The sequence below is a fragment of the Syngnathus scovelli genome, chromosome 22, assembly GCF_024217435.2.
Source record: "Syngnathus scovelli strain Florida chromosome 22, RoL_Ssco_1.2, whole genome shotgun sequence".
Classification (NCBI taxonomy): Eukaryota; Metazoa; Chordata; class Actinopteri; order Syngnathiformes; family Syngnathidae; genus Syngnathus; species Syngnathus scovelli.
In genome coordinates this window covers 3823483-3844729 of record NC_090868.1, presented here as the reverse complement: position 1 = coordinate 3844729, position 21247 = coordinate 3823483, and the positions used below count along the sequence as shown (strand labels likewise).

Below are 21247 nucleotides of genomic sequence, written 5' to 3'. Positions count from 1 at the left end.
CACGTTCAAAAGGAGCTAAAAGTTTTCACGCAGGTGCGCTTAACGAGGGAATGTTTTTTTTTTTTTTTTTATGGTGACTGTGTTTTGTTCTTGTACAAGATGAACATACAGTATAAGTGCAGCTGGAAACCACAAATAAATACATGCTGTCCTGATTGATGATAAGACTTGGGTTAAACTTTTTTCATGAACATATTTTAACAAATTTGCCATGGGTGTCAAACTCCAGTCCTCGGGGGCCGCGTTCCAATATGTTTTTCAAGTGACCCTCGTTAAGCGCACCTGCGTGAAAACTTTTAGCCTCTTTCACGTTCAAAAAGAGCTAAAAGTTTTCACGCAGGTGCATTTAACGAGGGAATGTTTTTTTTTTTTTTTTTATGGTGACTGTGTTTTGTTCTTGTGCAAGATGAACATACAGTATAAGTGCAGCTGGAAACCACAAATAAATACACGCTGTCCTGATTGATGATAAGACTTGGAGGAAAGTGTTTTCATGAACATATTTTAGCAGGGGTGTCGACTTCCAGTCCTTGGGGGGCCGCGTTCCAATATGTTTTCCAAGTGACCCTCGTTAAGCGCACCTGCGTGAAAACTTTTAGCTCATTTCACGTTCAAAAGGAGCTAAAAGTTTTCACGCAGGTGCACTTAACGAGGGAATGTTTTTTTTTTTTTTTTTTTTAGGGTGACTGTGTTTTGTTCTTGTACAAGATGAACATACAGTATAAGTGCAGCTGGAAACCACAAATAAATACATGCTGTCCTGATTGATGATAAGACTTGGATTAAAGTTTTTTCATGAACATAGGTGTCAAACTCCAGTCCTGGGGGGCCGCGTTCCAATATGTTTTCCAAGTGACCCTCGTTAAGCGCACCTGCGTGAAAACTTTTAGCTTCTTTCACGTTCAAAAGGAGCTAAAAGTTTTCACGCAGGTGCACTTAACGAGGGAATGTTTTTTTTTTTTTTTTTTAGGGTGACTGTGTTTTGTTCTTGTACAAGATGAACATACAGTATAAGTGCAGCTGGAAACCACAAATAAATACATGCTGTCCTGATTGATGATAAGACTTGGATTAAAGTTTTTTCATGAACATATTTTAACAAATTTGCCATGGGTGTCAAACTCCAGTCCTCGGGGGCCGCGTTCCAATATGTTTTCCAAGTGACCTTCGTTAAGCGCACCTGCGTGAAAACTTTTAGCCTCTTTCACGTTCAAAAAGAGCTAAAAGTTTTCACGCAGGTGCATTTAACGAGGGAATGTTTTTTGTTTTTTTTTATGGTGACTGTGTTTTGTTCTTGTGCAAGATGAACATACAGTATAAGTGTAGCTGGAAACCACAAATAAATAAATGCTGTCCTGATTGATGATAAGACTTGGAGGAAAGTGTTTTCATGAACATATTTTAGCAGGGGTGTCGACCTCCAGTCCTCGGGGGGCAGCGTTCCAACATGTTTTCCAAGTGACCCTCGTTAAGCGCACCTGCGTGAAAACTTTTAGCTTCTTTCACGTTCAAAAAGAGCTAAAAGTTTTCACGCAGGTGCATTTAACGAGGGAATGTTTTTTTTTTTTTATGGTGACTGTGTTTTGTTCTTGTGCAAGATGAACATACAGTATAAGTGTAGCTGGAAACCACAAATAAATAAATGCTGTCCTGATTGATGATAAGACTTGGAGGAAAGTGTTTTCATGAACATATTTTAGCAGGGGTGTCGACCTCCAGTCCTCGGGGGGCCGCGTTCCAACATGTTTTCCAAGTGACCCTCGTTAAGCGCACCTGCGTGAAAACTTTTAGCTTCTTTCACGTTCAAAAAGAGCTAAAAGTTTTCACGCAGGTGCACTTAACGAGGGAATGTTTTTTTTTTTTTTTTTAGGGTGACTGTGTTTTGTTCTTGTACAAGATGAACATACAGTATAAGTGCAGCTGGAAACCACAAATAAATACACGCTGTCCTGATTGATGATAAGACTTGGAGGAAAGTGTTTTCATGAACATATTTTAGCAGGGGTGTCGACCTCCAGTCCTCGGGGGTCGCGTTCCAATATGTTTTCCAAGTGACCCTCGTTAAGCGCACCTGCGTGAAAACTTTTAGCCTCTTTCACGTTCAAAAAGAGCTAAAAGTTTTCACGCAGGTGCATTTAACGAGGGAATGTTTTTATTTGATTTTTTTTATGGTGACTGTGTTTTGTTCTTGTGCAAGATGAACATACAGTATAAGTGTAGCTGGAAACCACAAATAAATAAATGCTGTCCTGATTGATGATAAGACTTGAAGGAAAGTGTTTTCATGAACATATTTTAGCAGGGGTGTCGACCTCCAGTGCTCGGGGGGCCGCGTTCCAACATGTTTTCCAAGTGACCCTCGTTAAGCGCACCTGCGTGAAAACTTTTAGCTTCTTTCACGTTCAAAAGGAGCTAAAAGTTTTCACGCAGGTGCACTTAACGAGGGAATGTTTTTTTTTTTTTTATGGTGACTGTGTTTTGTTCTTGTGCAAGATGAACATACAGTATAAGTGCAGCTGGAAACCACAAAAAAATACATGCTGTCCTGATTGATAAGACTTGAAGGAAAGTGTTTTCATGAACATATTAGAGCAAATTTGCTAGGGGTGTCGACCTCCAGTCCTCGAGGGGGACCACGTTCCAATATGTTTTCCAAGTTACCTCGTTAAACACACCTGCGTGAAAAGTTGAGGGCATTTTCATGTGCTGCAGGAGCCAAACTTTTCACGCAGGTGCACTTAACGAGGGAATGTTTTTTTTATGGTGACTGTTTTGTTTGTCAACTGAAAGTGAAAAGTGCCCCACCCCCAACTCCTGATTGGCTGCTTGATCTGTGACATCACTCTCAGACACTCCATCAGGTACACAACCACTTTCAGGTCGTAACTAATAAAATGTTTAAAAGATATCTGGTAAGGGTTTTTTGCAAAAAAAAAAAAGTCCATGTATTTTCAAAAACAAACCACATAATGTAAAGTTTAAAAATGACCTTTTCTGTCTTACTGAAAATTCAACTTTGAAAATAAGACATGCGATTCTATTGTGGAAATACATTTATTCAGACAAAAAGAAAAAAAAAAAGAGATCAAATGCCATACATAATACTGCTACAATATTCTTTTGGACATACATTTAAAATGCTGTAATGAACCCTGCCAACCAGTCAATCTCAAGAGGCACATAGGCGACTGGAATTGAATACCGGTTCTTACACTAGAAACATACCGTAGAAAAAGAGTGCGTTGACAAGAACAATGAAGAAAAGAAAAAAAAATCCACGTGCATGTTGGCACAAGGCATGTTTCTCTTGTAAACGTCCACAAAAGTGTGCTACAAGCAGCCGTCTCATAAGACATCCATTGTGTTGAGGGTGAAGATTGGATGGAGAATGCCTACCATTGTCCGCCATTCCCACACACCACCCAGAATAAAGTCAATCAGAGTAATTCTTGCCCAAGTATAGGACCCAAAAGGACCAGTGGGCGACTACACAAGTGCTTTGGTGCATAAAGGTGCAAAAGTCCCCACAACGAGAGATGCATGGAACAGAAGAAGTATGTCAACGGCTGTCATCAGTCGCCCACGTCGCTATCCTGGTCGCCGATGACCCACAGGAAGTGGAAGCTGAGCGCCAGCAGAGCGGTGCCCAGCAGGTCGCCCAGCGCCGTCAGGTAGGGGATGGAGAAGCTGTCGGGGTCTTTGCCGCTGCGCCACATGGAGTGCACCATCCAGTCAGCGATGCACAACAGCAGCAACACCTGGCAAAGGACACACAAAGGGTTAAATAAATATCTAGCTTATTGATGAAGTCAACGGTGAGAGTTACACGTACTTGCAGCAAAGCGGTGGCCAGGTACACGGACATAAAGATGGGCGTCAGCGTGGTGTGTCCGCTCTTCATTAGGTGGATGGTGTAGAGGAAGATAAGGTGGCCGGGGATCACCAGGAGGAGGAGAACCTGCGCCGAGCGGTGGTTGGCACCTGGGTAAAATAAAAAAGCAACAGATGCTGCATTTACGAGTGTGGGAATCCCAAGTTCACACCTGCACGGGACGGACCTGAGCCGAAGAACGTGCGGCAGGGGTAGTAGCAGCCCTTGGCCTCTTCTGGGACCTCCCCTGGGGCGAAGTGGAAGTGCAGGAAAGTGGAGATCCGGCTGGACTGAATGGCCACCAGGTTACCTCCGATACCTGGACGCAGTGAAAGAACAGCAATATGCGTTACAAATAAATTCTTGATGAAAAGATAACTAAGGCCTTTATTTTTTTTACATATCACATGACTTTTTTTAGCCAGAACATTTTAATATATATATATTTTTTAAATTAAATAATGCCTCACCATTGATGACGGGGGTGTACACGACAATTCCAGCCAGATTGGGGTCAGACACCGTTTTGTCCAGGATGAGCCCTCCAATGCTGCAGAGGACAACACAAATGGAGGACTTATAATCCGTGAATGCAGTAAAGGTCACGACATGCCGTAAAGAAAAGAGTTTGCTGTTAGCCACTTATTTGCAGTTCCAGCTCATCCATTTAAATTACAGAGAGGCAAAAAAATAAAATAAAAGCACACTGGTGACAAGAGCTGATAAAGTCATCAAGCAAAGCGGAAGCAGACGAAGCGCTCGTCCGGATACCTGCTGATGACCATGGCGGTGATGACCGGCTCCCAGCCGGAGTAGAGCAGCGTGCGGCTGGCCGGGTGCTTGGACGAGATGACCATCCACAGCGGCGTCAGACACATGAAGAAGGCACACACCACGGAGGAAACGTATGGGTAGGAATCTGGAGGAGGAGATGGAGTCATCGAGCTGAACTTTGAGACTACATTGGCTGTAGGGGAACTTTATCCAAACAATCACATCTTTTACAAGTTGTTCCAACACAAAAATAGCCTTTTGTAGAAACTTTTCACCCTCAAGAACAACACAGACATTGTTGAGGGAAGAGACACCGGCCAGACAGCCTCATTACGCCGTTCAGCTGTGGAAATATGGAATCTGAAGAGGGTTTCATTTCATGAACGAAGTCAGTTTTCTCTAGAAGGGAACATCAACGTCTCAGAAAGGGTTAGTTTAAAAGCGATGCTATATTCAGCGGGAATAGCGTTAACTGTATCCTTGTATTACAAGCGGGTTTGGGTGTGACGTGAATTAAACATGTGGAATGTGGCGGGAGAAGAGAGGAGGTTTGTTCTGCATTGGTGCTTCAGAAAGAGCCAAGAGCTACCTCTACGGGTTCATGTGGGAATTACAATATTAAGTTTGTAGTTTGTGATTTAGTCTGCAGTTAAAAGCAGCATCAATCTCATATGGCGTGCTCTTTATTTCTTTTTAGAAGATAACAGATCTTTCCCTCAAGATTTTTTTTTTTTTAATGTAATGGTGTTCCTTCACCTACCGAGGCACTTGTAGAGGCCCTGGCTGATCCAGGCCAGGATGGCCAACGTGATGAGGTCTCCAAAACTTGCAGCGATAGGCGTGGCGACGTTGTCCGGATTAATGCCCGTTTTCTTTGAGCCCACGATCACACCCACCATGATGAAACCTTAAACGTGAGGAGCAAAAAATGGCAAGTTGCTCACTCTGTCTGTATATTGTTTAAATTAAATTTATTTGATATGGCAGTTTTAGAGAAATTGAGAAGAGGCGCTAATAGACATTAAAGTGCATTTCAAAATATATATTTTTTTAATAATGTGTTCTTTATCTCGGATTTTCATCCACTGTGAGTGAATCTTAAAGATAAGTAGCGTACTGATTAATTCCGAGTAAACATTTTTGTTATCTGTCTGTTACCCTGCAGCAAGGAAGCGATGAAGGCCGTGGCGACGCTGCTGGAGCACAGCAGCACGGCGTGGCTCATCTGGAACTTCCCCTCGGGGATCCAGCCCAGAACCACGGCCGCCACGGCTGCCAAGAAGCCCACCACGGTGGCCTGCACCTAAAAAAAACAAACAAAACAGCTTTAATGTGGACAAATTGTGAAAGAACAGGCACACAGGAACGATACAAACACACGCTAGGATGAGTTTATCTATGTGCGGGTATATGATTAACAGCGTCGCCATCAAGCAGATGTTCCTGACGTGATGAGTGTGAGGCAAGACCAACACGGGTTCATCCTCTTCCAACATGTTTTTTAGAACATGACGCAAGTACTCATTACATAAGTCCTCCAATAATTTCCACGTACGGTGGAGTCCAAAAAGAATTTACCTGCTTGAGCGCCAAGTTGCCGATGATGAGATTCCACTTTTCAATCGGCGAGTCCATCTTGCCCACGTTCACCTGATGCATACAAGAAATGTAAAAAATAAAATAAACAAATCTCTGCTGTGGTGGCCTTTTCCCACATGGAATGTGTGCTTGCCTAATTTTAAACTATTTTCTCACAAAGCCTTCGCAACATGCCCTGTGGTGTACCACCTTGGCGTCTGCGGTCGAAAAAAAGGCACGACAATAACTTCCTTGTTTGGAATGACTTGGATGACTCATTACGGTACCCGGTTCTATAATTGCAGATGGGTGCGTGGTGTACACAAAGCGAGAAAACTAAAACAGTAACGAGCCCAACTTGTTTTCTCATAAGAATGCATACACACCTTCCTGGTTAAGACACATGGAAGAATATCTCCAATGTATATGTGAGGCCTGTGTGTAAGGAGTCGGTGGGTGGAGAACCCCCCCCGTCCCCCCCAAAACAAACAAAACCAGAATTCTGCTGGCTACTCGTTACCTCTAACAAGTTAAACATGGAAATGGAGTGAAACGTCAAAACTGGTTTAGTAAAAGCATCGGAGTTCGACGCCGTCATAAATTCTTTCTGCAGAGTAAATGTGGTGTGTTTTTTTTTTTTTTTCTCACCGCTGTCGAGAGCCGTGAGGCCAGAGTCATCTCCAAGTTGCCCTTGAGGCCGAGCAAGGCGGGAACCAGGATGAAGATTTCGGTGATGTACTGGAACGCCTCCCAGTGCTGCTTGGACAAGACAGACTTTGATTACACTCGGCTTATCCCAAAGTGGGGGACATATTGTTACACTTCAAGCGAGGTGTCACCTCCCAAACCATGAAGTTAAACTGGAGCTGGCGTTACCTGTACAACATCCAGCACCATGCCAGCTGATACAGTTCCAAAACCAGCCAACAAGAAAGGCACGAGGATCTGAAAAGCCATAGCCAGTGGCGACTCCTTGGGCAGAATGTGCACAGAGGGTTGCGCCGCTTCCTCCTCATTTTCATTCTGGTGGCCATTATCATCATCATCTGAGAGCCTCCTCTCAGCCAACATGGGCTCCAGTTCCAAGTAGTTTCCCTCTCCAAGGTCCGACAGAGTGACGGAGGAACGGGAGGCACGGTCCGTCGACCGCCGGCCTTCCAGGTGAGCCATCTCTTGTCTGTAACCGTTCTGGAGTGAGGCTTCGGGTTTGGCACCGAGGTCAACCAGAGCCAGCCGCTCCTCCTGGAGCTTGGTGTAGCCGGAGGGGACCATGGTTTGCAGGAGCGAGGTGATCCGACCGACGGATTTCAGGGAGAGAGGACTACGAATGCCGCCTGCACCGCTCATACGGACCGTCAGGCTAGAGCCCAGGGAATCCCCGATCGCTCCGCCGAGACTCTCAATGCTCATGATGGGGTCTCGCGCGGCAACGTCTCATCTCCAACCTTCTCCTCCTCGTTTGAGAACAGGGTTCAAAAATCACACTGGTGGGCAGTCCATTTCAGAAACTTGGAGACTCATCAGCCTGTAAAGAAAAACATTTATATATACATCCAACATGCATTTTAGAGCCTTTAACCAAACTCCGCACAGGAGAAGCCCAGACCTTGCAACTGTTGTTTATTAGTGCTAATCACTGTAACATATTTTTAAGCATTTTTTGCAATTTCCGCCATCCTTTGTGGAAAACCGATAAGAGAGCTGGAGAAGTTATTTTGTCAAATAAGAAAAATTAGAAATTTTAAATGTCTAGACCATTTTTTTTGTACCTCTAATGAACATAGTATTCACATGGAGTTCACATGAATAATTAACTGCGTAAGTCGGAGTCACATAAATCAGGAGTATGGAAATAAGTCTTCAAAATGTAAACGCACAGGACTTGAAAAGAATTTACACGGGATGGTGTTAACTGCGTACTCACTTTCTTAGTCACGGTTGACACTTAGGACAACGCCTCGGTATAAAAGCTTGAACGCGTTTGTTTTGCAACTATCCGGGAAAACGGAAAAATGTTCCGTAAATCTGTTCGCATTAGCATAGTGCTACATTAGCTGGGTACAAATGAGAAATATTTAGCGGCTCCGCCAGCTTTCACACGTTAAAGGCGGGGAGAAAAAACAGAGGCCGGGGCTATTAATTTTCTGGACATAAATAAATATACTGTTACAATTCAAGTCATGGCGATTTCAAATGTCATTCGTGAAGTTTACCATCGCGACGCGAAGATCCCAAATCGAAGAAGATGCAAGCCGATGATGACAGTCCCACACACAGCCGCGTCAGTGAGTCTGCCGAAGATAATCTATGACGTCAAGATAAGCACCGCTTTTCGGACTATGGCGTGTAGTTTTCGTTTCACGCGTTTGTCCATCAATCCATTCTGAATCTGAACCGCTCACAAGGGTCGCGGATGCGTTGGAGCCTATCCCAGCTGACTTCAGCCAGAAGGCGTGACACCCTGAACTGGTCGCCGGCCAATCGCAGAGCACACAAAGACAAACAACCACTCACACGCACTTACGGGCAACTTGGATGCAGGTTTTGGGAATGTGGCACGGGGAGAACATGCAAACTCCACACAGCAAGGCCGGAGCTGGAATCGAACCCAGAACCTCTGAACTTAACAGTGCCCGACCATGCCGCCCTCGTTACACGCGTATCGGAAAAATAATAAGTCGTAGTCAGCCACGCCTAAAAGATGTTTTGTAGTTTTTGTCAACTCGATTTTCGCTTATTTCGTATACACGCCATAATGGCATTTTCTCTGTTATAAGTTACGACCTAATATTCCAGTACATACCGTTCCTTTTTTTTTTTTTTTTTTTTTTGAGGGGGGGGGGGGGGGGTAAATGTAAAGATTCCTCCTGAACGCTAGAGGACGCAACATGCACACTGAGCAATACGGAAGGGATTCCCGGATGTTGTCCTGACAAAACACACGCTAACATTTTGCAGTCTTATTTCTTCTACAATGGACAAAAACAGTAAACCAAACTCACGAGATTTGCTGTCATGTGGTAGTGGTGGAGGTAAGTAGAGAAAAATGTATTTAACTCAGGCAAAAGGAAGCTGGCGTTGCTTTTTCGTGATTTTGTTTGAAAACCACATGCTCGTCCCGTACACGAAATGTTCTCGGTTTACAACGCCTGCATTTGTACGTAAATCGGAACACATCGTAGTTCAGACCCGATTCTAGTTAAAACTTTTTTTTCTTGTGGTTTTGCCTCAGGTTTCGTTGAGAAGCTGCTCCTTAAACCACCGACTGTCCTGAAGACGGAAAGACTTCCACGAAGTAGCGGTGAGCTAAATAATGATCCATTAGAATTAGGAATAAACAATATAATTTTGTCTTTGTATCCTGGAGCAGTGATGGAACGGCTGCAGAGTTTCTTACCGCAGATTGCGGAAGCCAATAAAAAGCTGAAGCAGCAGATTGAAGAAACTTCTGCAGGACATTTCGACATTGAGGATGTCGAGGCTGCAGAGAGAGTTATCGAGATGGTGAGCGTAAAATCTTCTCATTGTTAGTCTGATGAATCTGATTTGTTCAAGGTGTCCCAATTCTTTCTTGTGATTTCCAGGACGTCGCGTTGGTAGAGCTCAGTGGATCTGATACCGAGTCGGAGGAGGACGAGGAGGATTCTTCCGAGTCTGACGAGGAGGAATCAGAGATTGTTTTAACTGAGCGCAATCTCAAATTACCAGGACACAAAGGCAAGAAGCAGCACATAAACATCCAGGTTGTGGATGAGCCGGAGAAATAATTATTTCGTCCAAATAGGAGATTTAAGACTTTCTGTTGAAAATTAGGTTTGAGTTATTTAAAGGACTCAAAAGCTCCTATACTGAGGTGAAGAGCATCCCCATGGGAACAGTTCACACGTCAAGTCATTTGCCTTATACATTATGTTTACCCAATTTTTTTTTTTATGTACATAATCAGGATTGATGTTTTCTATAACTTTCATGTACAGGAAGACATTATGGATAAGAATGTATGAGCTTTGTAATAAAACTCGCCATCACACTTAAGTTCCAAAAAAAGAATGAGTTTTTCAAGTGCGTCAATATACATTTAGTACATGATAGAAATCAAATAGTGTCTGGCTAAGTTCGCGATCCAGTTGTCACTGTCCAGGCCAGGAGGCTCTGAGGTTAAAGAGAATTAATACATCACAAGGAGCCAAGTAGTAAACTCCCAACTCGTTCAAGGCAGACTGCGGCGAGGGCTCATCCCTTCCCATCCGATCGCCCGTGTCGTCTGCAGAAGAAGACTCCTTGATGAGGTCCCGCAGAAGGATAGCAGAACCCACGTTGAGGCACAAGACGATGCAGGCTTCCTTAACACTGAGGACAGAAATTTTGATTTAACCTTCTCCCTTTAGGTAAAATACTTTTTTTCTGTACTTACTGCTTAAAAAAGTTCTCAGGTCTCTTGCAGTAGTGACCAAAGAGAGGGAAAAGGTTTCTGGTCATGTCAAACTGAAGCTGGGCTGCTCCTCCATCACTAAAATGATTAGACAGGACCACCTGAAGGAGGCAAACATACAAGAGATGCAAAAGTATGTAATTTTTTTTCCCCAAATATGGGAAATAATGGCAACTGGAGTCAAGAAGAAACCAAAACATCTGCTTTAAGTCCTTACTTCCTGGTAAAGAAAGTTGTCCAGTCTCTCTGCAAGGCCTTGCCAAGCCAGCTGGAACAGAGACAGACTTAAAACCTGGTGCAGGTTCAACAGACTGTCCCTGATACATAGCATCATGGGACATGCGGAACTAGACAAAGACATTGCGGCCATGTCGTGCTGGGATGGATGAGAAAACCACCTGTGAGAAGAGGACAATTGAGGCCATTAATGCTAAGCTAAGCCCGCTAATCATCATCCTCACCTGTCGTGGCAGTACGGTTTGGCTTTTTCCGTGATGTCCCTCATGATGCCATCCAGCAGCCGGCCCATCATGTCTCCTCGGAGTCGATCCAGCAGAGCCAGCAGGCCTTCGAATAGCGAGCTTTCCAGAGAAGCCAGGCGGCCCATCTCCATCTGCCCCAGGCCTCCCACCACAGCCTCGTCGTCCAGGGAAACGGCCGCCTGCTGCAGCTGCAGGAAGAACTAAACAAGCGCAACATTTGTGGACAGGTAAAAACACAATTGACCGAATTTTCAAGTTTGAAGCATCACACAGAGGCCTGAGTCTTACCACGTTATCTCCCCAGTCTGTCAAGATGGTGGAAATGTAGTTGACGGCGTTGAGTATGGCACAGTAGCGTGGGCTGAGTGGGCAGCGAGACTCCTCCTTCATGACCTGCAAAAAATGAAATAAGTCAAGTCCAGAGTCCATAAAGAAAAAGCAAGAATAGTATTTGCATTTAAGAAGGCAACCATAACTCTGTTGATAGCGTTCTTACCTGAGTGAGTCGTATACGGAAGTCATCCACCAACTCTTTCTGCAGCTCCAGAAACTTCAGCTGTGCAGACGGACAAGGTAATGCTCGGTAGCGGTCTAAAAAAAACCAAAACAGATTTTAGGGGTGCTCAGCGTTCATCTCAATGGGGTCAGGCTTACCTGTGATGACTTGGAGTAGAGTCATGAAGGTCTCAGCGCAATCCGGGCACTTCAGTTCATCCATGTCTCGGATGTCTTTGTACTGAGAGCTCCACGCTCCTTCGGCCGACAACATGGCGTCCACCTTCTCCACCGCCACTAGGCGTACAACACTGTTAGATTTGAGGCAACACCTGCATGGGGGGGATATGCCAACCTACTCTTCTTCTCCACCGCAAGCCACTTCTGAAGGACGGCGTCGTCAAGCAGCAGGTGGAGCAGGCCGGGCAGATGGGGTGGGTACGCGTGGTTGCTCCGCAGCTCCTTCTCAAACTGCAGCACCTCCTCCACCAGGTGGCAGAAGAGCGCGTCATCGTAAAGAAGGCGGGATGCATCACCCACCACCTTGTCTTCGACTAAAGACAGGAGGCCTCGGCATAGCTCCACCTGAAATAATTTGAATATGGTAAAAAAAATAATGACAGTGCCAATCAAGTAGAATAAGTCTACAAAAGCAGGTTCCCTTACACACCCTGGCATTGATGGTGGCATTAGCTCGGTCCAGGATAGGTTGGATCTTCTCCTCCATGAAGCTCGTGCTGTTCCCGATCCACATGAGCACCTGAGTCAGGTACCACTCTGGCTGCAAATGCACAGAGACACGCACGGTTCACAATCCAAAGGTTACTCGCGTGATGAGCGAGGGAGGGAGGGAGGGAGGTAGGGAGCGAGCGAGAGCAACCTTGCTGGGGGTGTTAGTCTGTCGATTGCCATAGAAGTGATATCGGAACCGTTTCCTGAGAGGCTGCAGCATGATCTGGATGGGCAGGCAGAGTGGAGGTTCCTGGGGCAGAGCACTTGGCTGGGCTTCGGCTTTAGAGGGAGGCGACGTCCTCTGAGAAATGAGGTCATCGCTGGACAGAGGAAATTAAAGAATCTGACGGCTTCCCAGATTTGCGCTGATGTTTTGAAAGCGAAGGATACGATGTCTGTAGGGCCAGCAGCTGCGTGACGAGCAGCTCCAGTTGACTGGCCAGCTCTTGCCCGTTGGCAGTGGGCGTGAGGGACTGGGTTGGAGGGGATGTGATCGGCCAGTGAAGCTGGGTCAACACTTTCTCCAAGTCTCTGAGAAGTGCACAGGATTAAGAAGAAATTATTTTATTGATTTCAATAGGGATGAATGACTTTAAACTCTATATGTCACATTTATGTATGCTTGGACGGGATAAAAGGTGTGTTTACCCCGTCAACCGATCCTTAATGATCTTGTGCCAGAAGTGAAGAGTTTCTCGGAGGAAGTCACGCAGGTGAGAGCATTTGGACTCGCTCAGGTTGGCATCCATCACAGCCATGCTCTCCACAGCCCTGATGGCCTCCCACACGCTGCTGGTCATCAGACACTGCTGGACCACAGCACTGTAGACACACCGCGCACATAAAATCCAAGATTATCTTTAACAAACAGATGCCAGATGTTCGTTTTGGTACCTAAGCTCTTCAATGTGCTGAAGGCAGCGAAGGTACTTCATGTGTCTCTCCACGATCTCCACTTCACTCAGCTTTTGAGTGAGAGTCTCCATCCATGGCTGAGAGTCCTGGAGGTGCTACAAGAAGAAATAGAATACAATTTTTTTGTGGAGGGATTTTTTTTTTTTATCACACAGTATATGTTACAAATTTGCACAGGGACTAACGCATATAAAATAATTTGCTAATAGTAATAAGAATGTAGCGTTAGTTACCTTTTGCAGTTTTTCAGAGATGAGTTTCTCTCGTTGCAGAAGCTCCTCCAAAGAAGTCCTGGCATCTTCTGCAGCAGACAGAGCTGCAGACACTTGGGGAGGTACAGAGCTGGAGACTGACAACACCTACACGACACATCAATTCAAACGTTTACAAACTCTTGTGGGGAATAAATGATTAATTTAAAGCTCACCTGTTTTTCCAATTTACTGTTGTCCTCTTTTAATTTCTGCAGCAGAGTGCCCACCTTCTTCAGAGATTTCACGTCGCTGCCCACCTCTTTCTCTATAAACTCCACCACATAGTCACGCAGTTCGTCGGAAAGGTCCGTAAAACACCCGTTGTCAGGAGTACCTGTTAGAACGGGATTTAAAGAGTCATTTGGCAGTTTTTCAGTATTCTCTTCGGATACGGACGCCGCCATTTTGGATTTGACAGGACACAAACTTCCTGCCACGAAAGTGCTACGTAAAGAGAAGGCGCTTGTTTTATCGTCAAGCGCCCCCGCAGGCGGTGATTTGTAGCAAAAGAATTTGCGTTAATGTAACACCGCCCACCCGAGAGTTCCAAGTCGATGAATTGGAGCGACAGCACTGACTCTTTCCGGCATGATATTTTAAACAAAATAAAACGCTATAAATGTAAAGTAGTGCTTTTCGTACAAATACGTAGAGTAAATGCCTTTATTATTTAGGTACAAACGTTTTAAATTTTATCAAATGTGACCATACGAACAGTTTAATGCTCTCTCCATTGTTGGCATTTCTTGGTGTCAAACCTAAGTCATAATGATGCTGCATCTCGATTTAGAATATGGTATAAAAATATTAAGTATGCCCTATTTCAAAGCCAAAAGTAGTTTTTGCACTACACAGATTAAATCAAGTTAATTAGTGCCCAACTTCTACACACATTCTATATGTGCATGAGCTATTTGGACTGAACTCTACTTCATTTTGGACTATATTCTATTCCACTGAGCCATGTAAAAAAAAAAAAAAAAAAAAAAAAAAAAAACTAAAAAAAACCCGACATTTCATTGGGGTAAGTCTCCCAGATGACGTTGGTGCCCTGACATGTGTAAAAACGCCTCTGGGCATGGATAGAGGTTTAGTTGACCCACTCCAGAGCAGGTCAGTCTGAAGAGGACAAGGGGACAACGTGCAGCAGAATCACATGGCACTCATCATTGAGGACATTTCTTTACACATGCTGAAAGACACAAACGACCTCGGTTGACTTTACTATGAGGAAAATTGTTGGATTACTACTTTCACGATTTGTGAATCAAATTATTGCTACACTTTATTTAAGGATTTAAGATCCATTAGAAGGAAGAATGACTCATCTAGTTCACAAAGATCTGAGTCATTGTTTTTGGTCATTATTGTATTACTAGGATGCTTCTTGATTTCTTCTATATTTGGCCCAAAGACCTGGTCAATTAAAATAAATAGTACTCAAAAAGAAATCTACAGAATCCTGCTCATATTGGCCACCTAGACTTTAGTAACAAGGTCTACTAGAGGTTGGCATATCTGCCTCACAGTTCGGGGAAGCGAACTTCAGCCTCGTCTCTTACATTTCAAAAACATGCATCAAAGACTATAAATTTGAAAGAATGGAAAAACCTGAGTTTGAATGATGTACGCCAAAAGGCACGACTCGCCTCAAGGTTGGAACAATCCCTCTGAAAAAATAAAGAATGAACAATTTTGGGTTCCCAACCCACAGTTTGGGAAACCCTGATTTAGTACGTAGGTATGCTGGTGAGTCAACTGTTTACGACATAAGACCTTACTGTTTGACATTCAACCATCTTTGAACACAGTGCTCTCAGTGGCATTGAGAGCTCTCGCTGAAGGTCACTCGTCGGGGCAGTCTTCTCTTCCAGTTAGTGCCCGCATTGCTTCCAATGACCTTTTTTGTCATTTGTACGCCACATAGCTGCTGAGTAAACCCCAATGAATATGACATCTTGGAATGATGTCACTGCTTTCGTAGAGCGCCCGGGGTTATTCCGCTTTTCTTGCACACGGGAAGACAACTCGTGCACCGGGCAGGATATGAAGGACAGGCGGGTGAACTCATGGAGAATTCAAGTACAACATATAGGCTTAATATTCATAAATAACAAACATAATATCATCATGGGATATGGTGTGATTAATATTGTGTGGTTTACTGAGAATATTATTTTAATCCATTTTGGAATAAAGCTGCAAAGAAGTGAAATGAGGGAAGCAATGTGAATTTTTTTTTTTTTTAATAGGCTACTTTGATTTGTGTTGCTAGGCACAGTTCATTGTGCCAACTACACTGTATAACATCTTTATATAATTTAAATAATAATAAATAAATAAAAATCGATGATTTTGTAAGGATAATACTAACAGTCAAAAAGTTTCACGAGTTAGAACTATGAGGAATCAGTAGTGGTGTACCATAAGGCACCATCCTAGGTCCCTTTAACTTCTGTCTTGAAAAAAACATGCTAAACCAAAGACTCTCAGAAAAGAGCCATCTTCTATAGTGCTTGTCCTCATTTGGATTGCGGAAGAGCTCAAGCCTGTCCCAGCCTAATAAAAAAAAAAAAATACCTGTAAGATTTTTTTTTTGTTAAATATTAAAATGCCAATTTTATTCATTTAAGTTTGCTTCCGTGTGCCTCACCGCAAGCGATGATTCATACTTCGCACGAGTACTACCGTAAGCTGAATGTGTGACCCCCTTTTAACCTGCCTCCCTCCCGCCTCCTCGCTTTTCTGGTCACTATTAAAGACAAGAGTCAGTGAGGGACACTCACACTGTCCACTTGTTCTAAGGATCTCCTCACTTTGCAGGATGCCGCGAATCCTCATACCAGGTAAAGTACTTCTCACGCTTTTATTCCATCCTAATGCCCCCGTTTATCTTGTCAATTCTTCTTCCTAGTTTGGATGTTACTAGCTGGAATAACGTTGGGCGGCAGACCGGCCAACGTGGCTGCGGCAGCCATCTGTGCCAACGGCCATGCCAGGTGCCGCGTCCTCTCGCTGGCCAACCTGTTTGACAGAGTCATTCAGCACTCGGCCAGGATGCACGGCATCTCCAATGACCTTCACGCTAAGTTTGTAAGTTGTAATTTTTCATTATTCCTAAAATGCAAATTGTTTCATAGTTGGGCAAATGATTTAAATTTGTGATCTGAAAGACCTATAGGCATATTCCATTGATTATCATTTAAATTAGACCTCACATAGTATTGTAGTGGAGTACTCCCACTTCTTTCCTCCGCTACCCATTGACATTTTCATGACATCAGACCTCTGATATTTCACTCTCGGGCATGCACCGAGCAGGAGCAGTACTTCGTGCCCAGTGGGAATCACATTGGAAGGAACAGTCGGAACTGTCACACCTCCACCCTCCTCACCCCCAACGACAAGGAGAACGCTCAGCGAATAGCGGTAAATGATGTTTCATATGACCCGTCATTTCCAAATATTCAATCTAATCCAATTGTTATTTTGTATCTGCAGCGCGAGGAGCTGACTGAGGTGATCCTGAAGCTCCTGGTGGCGTGGAGAGACCCCCTGTGGCATTTCCACCGGATCACGGCGCACCAGCACAACTTGGCTAATTTCAGCTCGGACATGTCTCGCCAGATGAGCGACATGGTGCATGAGCTACGCAAAGGAGTCGAGAAAGTAGCCGAGAAGGTACCCCGCTAAAAAAAAAAAAAACTACGCTCAATTTTGATGTAATGGAGCTTCTCGGGAAGCAGTTTTTACTGTACGTATCGCAAACTCTTACATTTGTGTATCGTGCATTTTTTTTCTCTACCTTAGATGCAGACGTTGGGGATGATAAGCAACTCTGTCAGCACGCTGTCGTCCGTGGAGGAACTCCTGCCCCCGGAAAGCGGCGAGTGGCGCCTGATGAAAGACCACGAGCTCCTCTACTGCTTTCGCCGCGACTCGGACAAGATCCAGAACTACTTGAAGATCCTCAAGTGTCGCATCGTACCGGAGCACGGCTGCTGAAGCAAAAAACAGAAGAAACACTCGCTGAGTGGTTTTAAACTACACCGTTGAAAATGTTTTTGCACGGGATATTTAGGAAGCAATAGTAAAACCCAAAGACTTTGACAACCTTCATTCTCCATATGATAAGCACAGATAAGGATTGTTGTTTGCGTATTTCTGTTTCAATGCATATCCATGAGCTGTAATGCAATATAAAATGTTGAAACAAATCTTTATGCTCACCTTGTAATGATCCATCCTCCAATTGATTATGCACCATACATGTGATCAATAGTCATACGGGAATTCGATATAGATTCACATGTTTATTGAATGCCTTACATAATTAGAAAAAAAAGATGGTGTGTGTGATGGTGTGATCAGGATGCGGCGGCTATGTTGATTATTTCCGACCTCCCGCTGTTCTGCTCGACACAGGCGACATGGAGGGAACCGTCCCTGTGATATACACACAAGAAATTAGATATGCACAAATGAAGTTGGTGATAAAAAGTACCTTTTCATGGTGACCACTGTATCAATGTTGTGGTGCTCATCGTTAGGCTCCAGGTCCCGAAGTATAATCTGTACATATTTAAAATAATAATAATAATAATTATAAGCAAATGGCTGCAGATAGGATTCCATAGAAAAATAAAAGGTGAATTTGCAAATACGCTGGGGCTAATGATACCTTGGCAAGCTTCTCCGGCTGCTCAGAGTCAAATCTCTGATAAATCTCCAGGCAGAGCGAGGAGAGTTGGCCTCCTCCACTCAGGGTGTGATTGCGGCGAGCAGGAAGCGGCAGTCCGGACGGAAGGAGCACGGTGAACGCCTCTGCTCCGGATTCATCCACCTGCTGCCGCACAGTCACAAAACACATATCAGCTCGAGGATGTGATGACGAATGTGAACAAGTCAATATTGCTGGAATTCAAGAAGAAAAACATTTCAAAGTGTGTTAGTGAGAAAAAAAAAAAATCTGTGAGGATACCTTGAGTAGAATGTCAGAGGCAGACACATCCACTTGGACGGATTCTTCATCGGAGACAAGGTGGTCCTTGCCCACCAACAAACCTGCTTGGAGGGCCGCACCCACCGCAATGACCTCATCGGGAGGCGCTGAGCTCAGGAGCTCCACGTCGGGGAACATGTCGCGAATCATCTGCTGCAGACGGGGGATCCGCGCCGAGCCGCCGCACAGAACCACCTGCCACAAGAACAATTTCAGCATTTATCTTAAGGTACAAATAAAGTCAACCATTGTCGGATAAATGGTTATCCCGTGATGTGGATGTGTGTGAAAATGGGAGAAGGGGTGAGGGGGGACGTTACCTTGTTGATGTCAGTGGCGGAGAGTTTGGTCTGCTCCAGTAAGCTTCTAATTGGCTGGATGCTCTTGTTGAAGAGAGAGGAGCAGAGCAGTTCAAAACGAGCTCTGGGAGGACAGACAACAGGGTGGAAGTTATATAAAATAAAAAAAAACATATTTCTAAACCATATATTTTTGCTTCGACCACATTTTTCACACTAACCTGGAGACATTGCAGTCAAAGTCAGTGCCATCGTGCAGGGAGTCCACAAAGCAATTAGCTGACCCAAGTGTGGACAGGGAGTGTTTGGCCATGTCGGCTCCGTTCATCAACTTGAGCATTGCGCGTGCATTCTCGGTCACGTCGTGTTTAAAAGTGCTGCAGCACACACACAAAAGCCGGGGAGGAGTTCAACAATGAGTTGTCTGCCTAAAAAGCGGACCTAACGATCGTGGCGGTACCGTTTGAACTCGGTGGCGAGATGCTGGGCCAAGGCCTGCGTGAAGCTTTCCCCGCCGATGCTGTGGTGGGTGTGGGTATCCAGGACGCGAAACATTCCTCCGTTCACCTGCAGCACGGTCACGCTCAGAGACGTACCGCCCAGTTTGTATACCAGAACATGGCTGCCGACATAATATAACCAATTACTGCTGTGGCATGAGCACCAAATATCTAATACACTACAAAAAATATTTTCTTGTGGACATGATGGGGAAAAAAATGGTGTGGCACCTTTTTGGAGCTGAACAGTCCTGTCCGATGTTATAGGCTAAAAGAGCGGCGGTGGGTTCGTGGATCAACCTGAGGACATTGAACCCTGCGGCTTCAGCTGCCTCCCTGCACGGCAAAAAACTCCAATTAGCACAGAACCACACGGGGGGGGGGGGGGGGAACGAAGCACGGGTGCATGGATGTGACCAACCTCAGTGCGTGCTTCTGAGAGGGCCCAAATTCAAACGGAACGGTAATGACGGCATCGCTCACATCTGAGCCGAGAGCTGACTGAGCCGTTTCTGGACAAACAAATATTAATAAATATACTTTTTTCCCCCTGTTGATTTGCACATTGTTACCTTTCATTTTGTGAAATATGAGTTTGGCGACATCCTCCGGAGCAATGTACTTGACTTGTTCTCCTGCTGTAATCTCGTAACAGGGCTTCCCGGATCGGTTGACAACCTGTGCACAACACCAAATACTCATAAGTGCACTAAAAAACACTTTAGGTGGAAGTTTCCATTAACGCCCAAAATATTCACCTGACATTTGGTCTGTGACTTATGAGCTTGCGTCTCTGCGTCATCAAAGCTGCTCATTGAGAAACAAGACAATCACTTTATTGTGGCCTTAATATATATATATTTTTTTTAAATAATACCTTTTACCCTCATTTGACTTAAGCAAAGATGCTAAGAAAATATGGCGTCACCTTCTGCCCATCACTTGCTTGACTTTGTCAACCGTGTTGGCGGCATTGCGGACCCGCCCTTGCTTTGCTGCAATCCCCACAAGCTGCAGAGAACAAAACATTTTTTGGAAGCACATACTTTCATATGCTATTGTAAAAAAATATTTATTGCTATTATTTTTGTGGAAATGTTATCCTTACGAAATTAAAGTATATCCCAGAAAGTTTGGTGAAACTTGGTATCACTCAAACCAAGTAACTTTGACGACAAAAAAAAATAACAATGTAATAATGATATAATGATTAAATGCCTTTTACCTGCTCATTCTCTCTGTAAGCAACCACAGCTGGAGTCACTCTATCTCCTGCATCGTTGGCAATGACGTCAGCCCGACCGTCCTACACACGTAATAAAATCGTTATTATAAACAAACAATAACTGAAAACACACACAGGGTAACAAGTAACTACACACAACTTGTGTGCCTTTCGCTGGTAGTTATACACTGTAGTTAGCATGTTAGCATTAGTATAAAAAGTCGCTATTTATGTCAAAACAAACTACAACGGCGACGTACTTATGCGAGCGATGTAACGATAACGCGACGAGAACATTGCCGGAGAGAACTGACCTTAAATACCGCTACACAAGCGCATGTGTAACCGAAGTGAACGCCGATAGCGGCCATGCTGAACGAGCTGTAGCCGGCATCACGTGGGCACGAGGCACGCAAACGTCATCCGGGTTAAGACTTTCTGAATAAAAGCAAAACGTGACGTCTACAAAATAAGAGCTTTAAAGAAACGCCACTGAGTGTAAAAAAAAAAAAATGTCACATTTTCATAATTGAAGCACAGAAAACTAACTATTCAAGGTAATTGTTTTTTTGAGGGCCCAGTACTTGTCACCAATTCCACCAGAGGGCGCCAAAGCAATATTTATATTAGACATAGCTTGGGCTTGACCTAAAACTACAGTGGAGATGACCTATTCAACAAATTGAGG

The 21247-nt window shown here is 44.3% G+C and overlaps 5 protein-coding genes across 6 annotated transcripts; 2 read left to right on the top strand and 3 right to left on the bottom strand.

The window, feature by feature from the left end:
• Positions 1-3035: 3035 nt before the first annotated feature.
• slc41a2b (solute carrier family 41 member 2b) lies at positions 3036-8641 on the bottom strand. 2 transcript variants are annotated; one of them, XM_049761666.2, is made up of 11 exons: positions 8437-8641; positions 7100-7748; positions 6872-6979; positions 6224-6295; positions 5804-5948; positions 5406-5552; positions 4643-4790; positions 4342-4421; positions 4059-4190; positions 3833-3981; positions 3036-3758 (listed from the first exon to the last, which is right to left on the bottom strand). In XM_049761666.2, the coding sequence occupies exons 2-11, from the start codon at positions 7631-7633 to the stop codon at positions 3573-3575; spliced, it is 1701 nt and encodes a 566-aa protein (XP_049617623.1). In that variant the 5' UTR covers positions 7634-7748; positions 8437-8641; the 3' UTR covers positions 3036-3572. The 2 variants fall into 2 exon arrangements, with proteins under 2 accessions (XP_049617623.1, XP_049617624.1); XM_049761667.2 differs by lacking the exon at positions 8437-8641 and adding an exon at positions 8148-8422.
• Positions 8642-9106: 465 nt separating this feature from the next.
• Positions 9107-10258, top strand: nopchap1 (NOP protein chaperone 1). Its single transcript, XM_049761675.2, has 4 exons — positions 9107-9255; positions 9456-9524; positions 9594-9727; positions 9808-10258. The coding sequence occupies exons 1-4, from the start codon at positions 9198-9200 to the stop codon at positions 9988-9990; spliced, it is 444 nt and encodes a 147-aa protein (XP_049617632.1). The 5' UTR covers positions 9107-9197; the 3' UTR covers positions 9991-10258.
• Positions 10259-10261: 3 nt separating this feature from the next.
• On the bottom strand, positions 10262-13985 carry rint1 (RAD50 interactor 1). The gene is made up of 15 exons (XM_049761664.2): positions 13707-13985; positions 13513-13638; positions 13259-13374; positions 13013-13186; positions 12755-12895; positions 12513-12684; positions 12303-12413; positions 11992-12217; positions 11792-11929; positions 11634-11728; positions 11426-11530; positions 11117-11337; positions 10873-11053; positions 10638-10756; positions 10262-10573 (listed from the first exon to the last, which is right to left on the bottom strand). The coding sequence occupies exons 1-15, from the start codon at positions 13935-13937 to the stop codon at positions 10354-10356; spliced, it is 2376 nt and encodes a 791-aa protein (XP_049617621.1). The 5' UTR covers positions 13938-13985; the 3' UTR covers positions 10262-10353.
• Positions 13986-16357: 2372 nt separating this feature from the next.
• On the top strand, positions 16358-17712 carry prl2 (prolactin 2). The gene is made up of 5 exons (XM_049761657.1): positions 16358-16379; positions 16448-16626; positions 16855-16962; positions 17035-17214; positions 17344-17712. The coding sequence occupies exons 1-5, from the start codon at positions 16358-16360 to the stop codon at positions 17536-17538; spliced, it is 684 nt and encodes a 227-aa protein (XP_049617614.1). The 3' UTR covers positions 17539-17712.
• A 114-nt stretch (positions 17713-17826) lies between these two features.
• On the bottom strand, positions 17827-20997 carry hspa14 (heat shock protein 14). Its single transcript, XM_049761668.1, has 14 exons — positions 20874-20997; positions 20560-20640; positions 20263-20345; positions 20093-20141; positions 19907-20012; positions 19756-19846; positions 19566-19670; positions 19295-19456; positions 19056-19211; positions 18856-18958; positions 18515-18730; positions 18215-18379; positions 18038-18105; positions 17827-17979 (listed from the first exon to the last, which is right to left on the bottom strand). Exons 1-14 carry the CDS (start codon positions 20928-20930, stop codon positions 17901-17903), a joined length of 1521 nt encoding a protein of 506 aa, XP_049617625.1. The 5' UTR covers positions 20931-20997; the 3' UTR covers positions 17827-17900.
• Positions 20998-21247: the final 250 nt, after the last annotated feature.